Below are 13,616 nucleotides of genomic sequence, written 5' to 3'. Positions count from 1 at the left end.
GGAGGGATGATACATCTTCCATTATTTGGTGTTGATGATGGTGGTGCTGATAAAATGTTGCTCTAAATTTCATATCCTTAATGAAGGCACATGATCTTGTTCCTCCAGGTTTTGATTTGACACCTATCGATATACTTTACATGTAAGCAGAACTTGAGTCTTGACATTTTGTTTAAATCTCCACACAGGTACTTTGGGGTGATTACACGCAGTCAAGGTCTGCTCAGCAAACTCATTTCCTCGAAGGGTGCTTCAGCTCACAGTGAGGATGAGGAGAAATGAGAGCGAAGGTCAGGGGAATCACGTCTGTCACTCTTCTTTCTGTTTCCGACTCATCCGCAGCATCAGACAGCTGACGCTCGGTTGTTCCAGCAGCGACACTGATTTTCCTTTTTCTTCAATGCTCAATGACAAATGGTGACCTTATGTAACAGATGCATCGGCATTTTTCAGTCACATTGACGTGCTGTGAAACGAGTCAGTGACCCTGACCTTTTTGATGGCCAATATACTGTATGTCTGTCACAGCAACTTTGTTTTTGTCTTTGACTATAGTTGTAATCAGCTGTCCCCATTCTGATCCAACTTTAATTATATTTCCACACTTGCCTTTATGTTTAGCCTTTACTGACACTATGTTACCCACAATAACCCTGGGAGCCACCAACCTCCAGTCAGGGCAATGCTCATATTCAGAAACAACACATCCAGAGGTATAACATTACAAATTAACTTGTGTGACCCCATGTGGGAATGGTTTGGCCTCACACTGGGACAGCTGGACCATTTACTGCATGTCATTCCTGTCACACTCTCGCTCCCCATTTCCTGTCTGTGCATCACTGTGACTATCAAATAAACTTTAAACACCAACTTTGATATTAGGCCCGTCCTCTCAAAATCAAGCACCTCAATCTGTGTGTTCCCTGTTTTTAGGCTGTGACTGTGTGCATATATTGAGTCGCTCACAGAAGGTGGTATCAATATAGATGCAATAAAATCCTAATGTTGCATATTCCTATCTACAAATACAACAAGTGTATTTCTGTCTTTAACAAGGGGGTCCTCAGCGAAGGCCCCTTCCATCGGCTACAGCGTTTACCCAGAGTTTGCCTTTCACACATGCACAATGCAGCAGGAGGTTCTCTGCAGAGACGCTTTCACAACAGCAACAAATCCTCCACATTATTCAGGCGAGAGGTGCAGCAGCTGGGTGCAGCAAACAGAGGCAGGAAGTGACGTATTAACATCGCTAAGGAGATCACGAGATTTTCGTGACAACACACAGACACCGGTGTCGGCTCTTATAACGTGTGTGTCACCTCTTCATCAACCCCCCACTCGCTGGCAATGAATCCAGCGGTGGATCCCCTGCTGTGTTCACACATGGACTTCTCCTGGGTCTCTAAATACATTTTATTAGGAGGCCAGGAGGAGAAAGTCTGCAGAGTGTCTCACTAGGACATTTGTGTTCACACATGCACCTCCTCCAGGGTAAATATGGAGGAACTGGGGAGTTCAGTGTGTGTCTGAAAACTGATTTAAAGACACATTTTTATAGGTGTGCTTTCTCCTAGTTCTGATCTTGCTGTCTATTTCATATATATAAAATGTTGTATTTTATATATTTTTTATCCTTTTCTCATCTGTAATTTCATGGTGATCTCATTTTTTGTATTTGTGCTCTAATGCTGTGTGATTCAAAACGTTTTTTTTCCTATCGTTTTTTAACTTACAAAGCACTTTGTAACAGTTTGTTTAAGGTGCTATATATATAAACCGTGTTATTATGACAGCACTGACCTTGAAGAGGGTGGTCAAGAGCACTCACTCGATACGAATCTCTGAGAAATTAGAAGAAAAAAAAGAAAGAAAGAAAAGTGGATGGTGATGAAGGATCCAGTGTGTCCCCAGTGTTTGTGGTTTTCTCTGTGTGTGCGTGTGTGTGTGTGTGTGTGTGTGTGTGCGTGTTGTGAGGCAATTACAATACGAGACTGATACCAGGCAGGGCATGAGGGGCCAATGAGTGAGATTAGTCATGTGAGGCGTTTACTAAATTACAGGCGTCCGGCTGCACACATGAACCAGACGGCTTTAATGTCAGCATGTGTGATGGAAGCTGAGCTCGGCCCCTATAGAGGCAATTTATAGAAGAGCAAAGATAAGCGAAGGCAGAGGCACTGTTTGTTTTGAGTGTCCATGCAATACTTATTGATGAGTTAATGGTGTGTCATATTTATGTCTTCTCTCTCTTTACCAAAGAGTAATAAAAATCCCCAAATAAAGCTCCGTTCTTTCCCCCGTGCCAATGCACTGACTGAGCAGATGTTAGTTATAAAAGTACCTTGCAATGGCGACCACTTACGTATGAGGGAGTGTGTTTGCCTCGATCTATCTCTATCTCACCAAAGACTCCACTTCATTTGAATCTGCACTTTTGATCATGACTTCTGGGATATGTGCAAATTGACATTGACGGCATGGGCTAGGTGACATCTACTTGTGTCTATTCATTTTAATCATATGCAATTACACATCTGAACACACAGCAAAATGTATGAGGCTAAATGTTGAAAATCAATGTGCAGGGCTGTTTCCAGACCTCCACCGCTGCGTGCCTACAGCTCGAGTTTGTCCCATGATTCAAAAGGTTTCATCACTTTCGACCAGTAGGAGGACAACTAATCAGAGTTTAGAAGGTGAGGTCAAGAATGGGGATGTAATCGTAACAGTGTGCATGAAAAAGGTTATAGCTCCGAAACATCCGTCCCAACAGCTCCCACGTCCTGGAAAAGACGATGGCAGGACTTTGCTGGGCATGCAGGGGTACCTCTGAAAACTTACTATGACCTCAAAAGGACAGAAACTTCCTCCCTCACTAACTCACTTATCCCAACAAGCATTTCCCAAAACTCTTTAGAGGACAGAGTCTGCAGCAGGGACTGTAATTACTGTTTAAACAACAAATCATTCTCCGGAAGACAGCTGTTGCTTTAATGCGAGGAATGCAGCTGAACCACAGGCACTGGCTGCAGCGGGACACACCAGAAAGCTTTCCTCGCAGATTCGATTTCAGAGGGAGAGATGCAGGGAACACAGTGTACTGAAGCTTGTGCCAGTGATGTTGATGGAGCCGCAGATTGAAAAGATGTGGAGACAGCAAAGGTCACGCTTGTTTTCCTGACACCAGTGTCGTAGTACTCGAGTCCAGGACTCATGACTCCACTTAGACTTGAGAACCGATGGAGTCCAACACTGACTCCATTTGGACTCGGATGTTGGAGACGAGGACTTTTTTGCTAGTTTTTTGTAATAGGCCTCAATAATTTCACATAAGATAATATGATGATAACTATAATAAAACTGTATCATTATTTAATGTCGTGCATGGGTGGGCATGTATATTCACCAGCCTACAAGTAGTTTCCTATGTATAACATCAGTTAATGATGTATTAAAAGATGCCCTGAATCGTGCGCTGTGCTTTCATGGATTTGACATCAAGATCTTTGCCCATCAAGTCAATGTTTTACACCCAAAATTGTGGTATATTTAAAATCTCACATTGTCTCAATCACACAGACACACCAACTCCAAAACATCCGTCCGTCATTTAAGTTTTCGGAGCAGGTTCGATTTGCTGCGTTATTCAAAATTCTCTTTATTCCTTACGAGTTCTCAGGATTGGATGTTTTCGATTTCTTTTCCTTTTTTCAAGAAGTGAGAGGAGCACAAAGTCATTTCTCAACTCCATTTTATCTCCCACTGTGTTTTCTTTGGAACGAATAGAATGGAATGCATCGGACTCATTGTGCAAGGTTTCTGTGCATGACGATTTTGATAGGATGACGCACTACCTAAACTCTTCAGACTTTGGTAATGCAGACTTGACTTGGACTCTTCTTTGGAGGATTCCAGTTTAGGAACCGACTGCAACACTACCTGACACACTTCTGAATAAACGTGTTCAGTAGAATGTCTTGTCCAAACATCCATAATCAAACCAGCCTACCTGTGGGTTGTCCTCCATGACACAGCGGATTTTCTCAACTACATCGATGCGCCGCTGTCGGTGCAGGGCATTGATCAGCTTGGCCAAGTTGGCGTCGCTGTCCCGGATGGTCCAGTGCTGCAGCGCTGCGTAAGCCCTCTCGTGATCCGATGAGTAGCCATTGGAGAAGGCTGCCACCTCACGCTCCGTGGCGTTAGCCAGCGACTGATAGATGTCGATCCAATGGGTACCCACGTGGGCCGCCACCAGCTTCAGGATATCCACCCCTAAGCAGAGAAAGAGAGAGAGAGAGATTAGAGGATCCAGGTTTAAAAGTAATGAAAGAGGGCTTGTCATCATTCTTTAACCACTGATAAGTCATTCATTACAATAAAAAGAAAACTAAATGAGACTCTTGTGATTTCTGGATTTCTTCCTAATTGAAGAATGTAGGCCAGCAGCTGTGTACTGTGTTGGATGCCACAGCAAACAAACTGCCTTAAGCGAGCTCCATGCAATACACCATTGTTCTCTTTCCATCATTTAAACTGACCATCTGCATGTACAGTATGTGTATGACTGTGTTTCTGAAATGATGTGTGATTACATACAGTTTGAGTTTGTAGGTCTGTCATGTATTACTCCTTTTTTCCCTCTTTTTCTTCCAATTTAACCTGTGGATATCATTGGGTTCTCTCATCTCTTCTCTCATGTACATAACGTAGAACATCATCTAGAACATTAGCTCCTATAGGGGTTGCAGGACAAACTGAGTGGCAGCAAGATGATTAACAAGGCTGGAGAGTAGGCAAACAATTCACAGTCTGCACAAAAACAATGTGTTTGTTCTGAAATTTATCTCATTTCTTGGGGGAAAACTGCAAATCGACCTCATCTTGCATCCAGAAATATTCAAATGAGATATGAATATTTGTGGCTGGAACAACACTATGTGACATTAGGCTGTAACCACACTTTGCTTCACTGGTAAAGTTAATGTTATATATGTCTTTGGTGGATCTTTTGAAGCTTTCTCAAGTCTGACGACATTACTCAAGTGGCATCACTGGTGTCTGACTCCACATGAGTTACATTAAGGTAATAGTTGAGCTTAACCCATACTAGGGACTAAAAGTCAATACATCCTGTCCACAACATTGGTTCAGGGCAAACAGACCTACATTGATAGCCATGACATAACCCAGAGGATGTATCCTGCTGACTTTTGCGATCCCATGACTTCTCCTCCAACATGAGGAGGACATTTGTGGATTTCTATTGATTATGGTAAACACATTCCATGTCCACCCTCAAAATGAAATGCAACAGCTTTTTTGTTTCATGTTTCGTTGGTGTATGTTCACACCACCAACTTTCAAGGAAGGCCAGGCCTAGAAAACAGAAGTCACATGGACTCAGTGACAAGTGTTGACATGTGCAAGCAGTACAAGAGGTCAAAGATTTTATGGGGAGCGGTCAAAACAAACACTTTACAAGTTCTTACTTAGCATGATGGACCTGTCGACACTTGATGTTATTTATCTGGGGGTGTGGTGAGGAATCATGGGCTAGGTCGCATTTCGCCCTAGATTCACTTCTTCAAAATCCGTGGTGGTTATATACTAACTACACTGATGAATGTTTAACACTCAAAGTTTTTTTCCCTTTTCAGATCCTCTGTTGTTTTTTATACCACATTAAATTTCCTGTAAAATCACACGTTTTGTTTGCCCATGTCTTCACTGACCCCCGCTACAGGCAGTCTGTGGGAAAAGCTGCTTACTCAGCCACTCCCTATCACATATCATCCACACGTGAAGTACGTACACAGGCAAATATGTGAACAATTACATTCATGTTATGGTTATTAAAATGGCTTTGAGACATTACATTTCCATTTAAACCTTTTTCTTTATTTTCCTCACAATCTCTCTTGTGACACATGAATATCACCTCTTTTCAATTTGTCCTTAACCATGAATAATGATTTTTCATAGCAGCTCTCCCTCTCCAACATTCTGCTGTCTGTTCTCTCTGCTCCACTTCCCCTCTGACTGTTATGGGACTCGACGGTGACTCGGCTGGAAATATAAACGCTGACTCATCTGTTGGTCAAGCAGAAATATAGAGGCTACCTTGTTTCGTTCTACGTCAAAAATGTAGTGCTGATGCGTGTGCGAGGGTGAGTATCATGAAAAGATGTTGAATTTGGCTCATAATGAAGTACATTAAAAATGAGATTAAGATGCGTCTTTTTACCTAATTAACTAAATTGTTTTTTTATTGTGTGTTTCCTCAAGGTGGTTCACATATCAAATTACCTTTTTTCTGATCCTCTGATTAGATGATCTACAGTATCTAGTTGTATCTTTATTGTACTATAGTAAGCGCTTGTTTACAAGTATGCTTGAAGAAGGACCAAAAACGAATTCTAGAAACAGCTAGGTAACCAGTTTTTATGAGGCTATTTGGCATTTTTACACTACTGAGATTTAATAGCTGTTTCTCAATTCAGGGGACGCATCGTTCGGTACCTTCGGCGTATTGCTGGCTGTCCCATTTCGAAGGCTCCTGCCAAATGGCGACAAATGCGTTCTTCCACCCCTGAGCAACGAAGGATCCAACAGATGGTACATTTTTCAGGGCGAACCTATCCCAAGATTCATTGCATGTTTGTGACAAAGCTAATGAGCTAGCTATCTGTAGCTCACGATGTAATATAAGCGCAGGTCATGATCATGGACTATGATTACAACAAGACTGCTTGATTTACAATATTCCTAATCACATATTCTACCATGAATGGCACTAAATCCTCCATTTCAATTGTCATTGCTGTTCTCTTTATTTCTATCAGACATTTTTTTATGTTTAAATACTTTAAACATTGACACACCTTTCCATGATGTCAAAAACTGTTTCCTCTAATCAATGTTGTAAGTCTTGTAATTATGTTGATGTGTTAATCTACACACAACATCTATTGCACTTCTGTCCGTCCTGGTTGAGGGATCCCTCACATGTGGCTCTCTATGACGTATTATGTTTCTCTGAGCTGTTTCTACCTTGTTGAGCCCTATGTGACAAATATGTGAATACGAGCTATACAAATCAAATTTGATTGATTGATTTGATTGACAAGCTGGTCACACAAATCCTCTCTAGACCAGTCGGTCTGAATTAGGACACAGCTAATGTGTTTATTGTGAGCTTTAGAGCTGCGCTGCAAGGTGGATTCTGATACGTTTGAAGAAAGCCACTTAAGAATGTGCACTTTGAATAATGTATCTCCCTGGAGTGGCACCCTCTGCATTTGAGATTAAGGCTTGGTTAGTTTATGGCAGGTGTAGGAGAGGTAACTGGCTGGCATTAGAGTCAATTTTAGCTCAGATTTAGTTAATGGGAAACATTCACAGAGAAATAGTCAACAACCTTGGTCCTTGGCTAATCTAAGCTAGTTTGCTAAAAGTAAGTGGCATTGAATTGACACATTCTTTTTGACGTCATCATACCTCTGCCTTCCACTTCTCAGGTATGGTAGCGCGATCTGAATGACTCATTAAACTGTATTTTACTTTCTTGTAATGTGTGGCTGTTACACTTCCAGAGCAACAACACAGATTTAATTCCTCTTACTTTTGATAAAGCTGAGCCCTGATTAACGTCTACTGCAGCAAACATGCTAAATTCATAAATCCAGGATGATTCAGAGAGACTGGACGAGAGGGATTAACTGGATGAAAGCCAGTGGTAGACATTCATGACTTCACTCATGAAACACACACACACACATACGTACAGCACACATAAGCTGAGAGCCAAGTCTAAATATGCATGTGGAGCCTGCACACATGCTTACAGACATTACATGCAACATCCTTGCAACCCCGTTACTGTCAATATTCACCTCAAAACCCTCACATAATCCTTAACCTTCACTCAACATAAAGCTAATTTAACCTCCAACCCTCGTCTTCAACCTAAACTAACTTATAAATTAATCCTAACCATATATATAAACCGAACCTTATACCAAATCCACAGCACTAATCCTAAACTGAGTCTTTGTAGAAGTGAGAACCAGCTATGTTTGACCTCATTCCCCAAAGTGTCCCCACACACACACACACACACACACACACACACACACACACACACACACACACACACACACACACACACACACACACACACACACACACACACACACACACACACACACACACACACACACACACACACACACACACAGAGACACAGAGACACAGACACACCCCCCTGCTCTTACTCTACAGTAATATACTTAAGTGAATCCTCGTGGGACCTAGGACCTCGCGTGCCATCCTTCTGGCCTGAGAGTCTGTCATCTCCGATCCACCTCACTGGCCATAACACACTGAGAAAGAAGAGAAATCCCCCTGCTCTGCATGCCTCACTGCCACTGGTAGATGACCACATTTAAATGACCTATATAAGTCTTGTGATGATTCAGTATGTCAGCCTGCATGTGTGTTTGCATGGGAAGCAGTTGCATCATGTGCGTTTGTTTGTGTGTATAGAGTGTACAGATGCCAGTGTAGAAAACTGACATGTCAAACTTTGATATTCTATCACACAGTTGCCTGGAAGGCACAAACTGATGTCGGTGTCATCTTTGCAAGTATAACAGCGCATAATTAGACCTTTTTTGGTTTATATTTGTGGTGTTGGAAAGTAACACTGAAGTGTCATGTCCCATCCTACATTCATTATGGAGACTCTCCTCTTGTGAAAGACAATGTGCAGCAGCTTATTATGACCATAGACTGGATATAAAGATGGACGCCATGATGGATCATCAAAAGTGAAGCCAAAACGTCTCAATCACCCCCTGGTGGTTAGCTACAGTTTAGGTCATAAACCTCACCTCATCTATGGGACATGTGCTAAACCAATAAGAGCACATCAAATGAATTTATAAAACAGTTTCTGTCATTTTAGGTAGTCCTTATGTCAGTAGGACCTCAATAGTGCGGCTCCACTCCCCCATCAATACTGCAGAGTTTAGGTCCTGGAGCTGGGGTGAGAATTGAAAACTGTAAACGGCAATTAAATTAGAAAACATCCAAAGAGGAAAATTCCAAAACACAGCTGGCCAACCAATAGTGTAACTTCAGACAGTCATGAGGCACTTGACTGGCCAATGTTGTGACTTTATCACAAACTCAACTCTGTCACTCACTCAGTCAAAGACATTTTGGGATGTAGCACTGGGCTGCGTGACCGGTCCAGCCAAAAATGTTAACATTCTAATGTTTAGAATATGTTTACTGTAGTTGCCATATGAGTTGTGTGTCTTATCATGCTAACACTCAGTAATTAGCACAAAACACAAAACTGAGCTCACGAGAATGTCTTTGGTTTTACAAGTTTAAACCAAAGCATGGGAGAAATAGAAATGTCAAACTCATGGTTGAGAAAACGTCAGGGGAATTCATCATCTGGGTACTATGAAGGTCTCTACAAAACTGACAAGAATAGTTGAGCTGCCTACAAACCAACTAATGCTTCCATCTCCAGAGCCACACTGCTGGATTGGCTTAAGATGCCAAACATGTGATTGATTAAGCATCTGAATGTGAGGACCTGCAGCTGTTCCCTGTTTTGTATCACAATAAAAGTCTTCAGGTTTTTGATCGAACCATGCAGGAACATCTACATGCAAAGTGCTCAAAGCACAGTCAGAGCATGATGAGAAAAGGAGCCGACCATAGTTTCAGCGAAAGATTGCAAAAGAGGTGAACGGTGATTTAGGTTTTCTTAACTCTACACAGTGGATCCCTGTCAGTAAGGGAACGACAAGGGTCTTAGCAAATCTTTTGGCAACTTAAATAGAGCTCTCAATTGTAATGACATGATTACATGGAGAACTCGGTACCAACTGACCAAAAGCAAAGACATCTGTGGAAATGATAAGGCTTGCTGATGCTTCCCCTCCTCTATCATTTCTTCTATCACATGAATTGTGGCCAGAGATAATATATTGCCTCCCCGAGCATAGAAAACTGTCAACAAGACCTTTGAATTTGATGTTTCATTTTTTTCTCAGTGTTGAAATGTGGAGCTGTGGAAATCAGTATGGCATAAGAGATAGCCGAATTAATGGCTGTGACCTTTTTAGCCTTTACGTATCCAACACATCAAATTAATTGAAACATGTGGGTTTCAGGAACAGAACTAATTAATGATGGTCATACAGGCCCCATTCCTTAAACCCTCTCTTGCTTCTTATTTAAAGAATAATAAGGTTTTGTTCAAATCAAAAGGTTAAATGAGGGGAAACATGCCCTCTGGATCCAACAAGTGGTCTCCCCTCTGAACCCTGTTATTGTGTGTAACATGATGTGAAGCAGGGTGCCATGTGCGTCAGCATCTTTACAAATTCCATTTTGTTAATCACATCACATAGTACTCTCAGGTTTGATCTAATTTGGGAAAACACAATGTTAAATTGGTGAAATGTGTGCGGGATCACAACAGGCGCTTTATACCTACAACCAGGCAACAACGCCCCCCAAGCTCCGCTCTTCACAATCAATCCCAGGCTGAAGCGAGAGCAGGCTATCCCGGCCCACCCTGGTACTGCACAGCGCAGTATATTCTAACACGTGGCTCCCTGCTGGGCTTGGATGTGGAACTTGGCATTGCATGTTTAACGAGAGATGATGGTGGGCAGGTAGAATGTTGTTTTCCTTCATGTTTTCCTCTGCAATCTACATCTTACTTTGGAAATATACGTTGTAAATAATATGGCTGAGACCACAGGAATCCCAACCTACCCCTATCTGATGTACTCTCAAAGGAATCTAATGGTGGTTTTCCATGTTTAAGACTATTAACTGCAAACTGCACACACTTTACATTACTGCTGAACATTTTCCTAAGTGTAGCATAAGGTTTTGGATTGATTTAACCAGGCTGCCTGTGTTTTTCATTAAATTTCACTCAGGTGTGCTATTGTAGGTCATCTTCATTTTGTGTCTTTAACTACAGATTGCTGCTTGTCATTGTCAGTGTGATGATTATTCCACCTCTGTGTGTTCAGTCACTGAGGGAGCACAGAGAGGGGTGGCCGGTGGCTCAGCTTATCATAGCACATACGCACTTACACTCTCTCACACAAACACATGCATGCTCACACTCTCTCACAAACAGACACACACAGACACACACAGACACGCACGCACGCACGCACGCACGCACGCACGCAGGCACGCACACACGCACACACAAACAAACACACACACTTACAAACACAGTTTCAGAGGTGAAAGTTAGGAAGAGGTCTCCCCTGAGTTTTTGTCTCTTTCTGTCTTTCACTAGGAATTTGTGATTCAGTATTTGACACAAGTCACTGGACTTCTTGAGCAAACACTTGCCACACTATTAAAAAGTAGCCAAGATACGCTTGTTGAATGTGCTGATCCGGGACCATGGACTTTATATAAAGATGGAAGATTGCGTCTCCACCAATAAAAAATGAAGCCACTAATTCTCCAATCTTGCAGCGATCACTTAATTTGGAGCCATAGCCAGTATAGTTGCAAGCTGCGGTATTGAGGTCCCGCTGTTACATGTGATCGCCCAATCGAGAGTCATTCTCAGCAGTCAGTAAAGACATTTTCACTTTTATAGCATCAAATAACAAATTAAAACTTTCTGGCTAAAATGTGGACGTAAACATACATTGGTGTCATAAGAACTACCTGGAATGACACACGACCAACTTGGAGAGAAATGTATTTGCTAGGAACTTAGACTTTTTAGTTTGGTCCATGTCCCATTCACTAACATAGAGGAGGTGTGGTTTATGACCTATAATGCAGCCAGCCACAAGGGGGCAATCGAGACGTTTTGGCTTCACTTTTGGGGAGCTGTCATGTCATCCATCTTTATATACAGTCTAAGTCTGGGGACCAAAACATCAACATACATGTGTGAATGCTAGGAAATATGTCAAAGTGGTATCATGATTTTATGGGTGGGTTGTTGCTGATTCACATCCTTAACATCAAAAAGGTGGTGAAATCTGAGATTAAAAGATAAAACATTTGATATTTTGAAAACTTATTAGGGTTGTCAAATTCTGACAGTGACTATAACAGTACTACAGTATTAATTACTCACTTTGTGTTTTTTGGTATCTGATAAGCCTGAGAAAAAGGGTACCTCTTGAGCCACAACTCAAACTCATGGATCTTTTACTCAAACTGGATTTCCTGCATTTAATCTGAATCCTTACTTAGCCTTTTGTTAATCCAGTCTGGTTTACAGGCAGAAATATCTAGCATGGTCTATCATGGCTCCAGTATGCTTCAGACGAACATGTGTTTTGTGTGTCTTTGTGGTCTTGATGAGATGCATAATTGGGACATAAGGGTGCACACTTTAGGACAATCTCTGCCTGGAGGTATTTGTGGTCTCGCACATAGTCGTACAAATGAAAAGTCAGATGCTGATGTTGTTTGTACTGAGTACAACATTTTAGGGCAAAGGTGGGTACAACAGCAAGGTCAGCTTATTGTAGCCTTAAACTAACCTTTATACAACCTTGTTGTGATTCCCTTTCATTTCATTTGACTGCAGCACCCTCGTTACAGATAAACAAATAAGTCTTTCAGATCCTGTGCAATAAAAATCTGGCCTGTGGCCCTGGAATGCCCCATTCGGTCCTGCTGTGAAGGAGTAGCAGTTTTCACTACTTCCTGGTGGGTTTCGAAAATGCCAAGTACTGTATGTGTGTGATCTGCGCTTTGACATTTCCCTTTCTTTTTTTCCTTTATTGCCCCTAGTAAAGGGGCATTACAACCTTCAAGGGGAGCCAGCTGTGCACCTTGGAAGGATTAAGAAGCTGTTTTGTTTTATTTTCCAGAGATTAAAAAACAGTGTAAAATGGCTGTTTGTGTTGCATGTGCATACGTACATCTCCAGATAAATGCATACACATGGGCACAGAATTACTCACCCAATCAAAAGACACATACACACACACCTTACACAGAGACACACAAATCTAGTTTTATCTAGTTATCTTTCCACAAATATTTACCCGTAGTGGCAGAGGTTGGAAAAAAGGAAGTAATTTGTGAGGGTGGCAGCATAGGTGACAAAAATGAGCATCATTATATAAATTCTTTAGTAGCTTTAGCTTTAGTCCTGCTGTCAACAATAGTACTGGCAATATCATCTATGAACATATCTGTATAAGACAGAAGACATTTTTTTTATCAATTCAAACTGATCAGAATCAGTTCCAATCATTATCTGCTACCATAGATGCGTTCCTGTCTCCTACCAACATCTTTCAGAAACCATGACCATATAGTTTTAATAACTTAAGCACTCATGTAAATTGGTATTGTAACAGACGCGTGGAACTTTGTTTTGTGTCCAGTTTAAAAGCCAGCAGTGCTCTCAATTGTGAGGACAAGGAGTGAGAGGCACTGTTGCAAGAGAATCCAGACGTCCTGTGAAATTAAATCTGCAGGGAACAGGCAGCTCAATGTTGCCAATTTTCCCACTAATTATGTAATTACTTTAGTTATTTGCATTGTTTTAAGTTATAGCCATTGTCAGGAAATTAAAG

The 13,616-nt window shown here is 41.6% G+C and overlaps 1 protein-coding gene across 1 annotated transcript in view; it reads right to left on the bottom strand.

Annotated features, from left to right (window-relative positions):
• Positions 1-13,616, bottom strand: part of tnfrsf21 (tumor necrosis factor receptor superfamily, member 21) — a 43,856-nt gene that overhangs the window by 11,723 nt on the left and 18,517 nt on the right. Inside the window, exon 4 of the mRNA XM_035144520.2 lies at positions 4,013-4,278. Within this exon, the coding sequence (XP_035000411.1) occupies positions 4,013-4,278 (266 nt within the window). The remainder of the gene's footprint in view (positions 1-4,012; positions 4,279-13,616) is intronic.

Source organism: Hippoglossus stenolepis, chromosome 20 (genome assembly GCF_022539355.2).
Source record: "Hippoglossus stenolepis isolate QCI-W04-F060 chromosome 20, HSTE1.2, whole genome shotgun sequence".
In the NCBI taxonomy this organism is placed as follows: Eukaryota; Metazoa; Chordata; class Actinopteri; order Pleuronectiformes; family Pleuronectidae; genus Hippoglossus; species Hippoglossus stenolepis.
The sequence above is the reverse complement of the archived record's forward strand: the minus strand, read 5'-3'. Positions and strand labels throughout refer to the sequence as shown.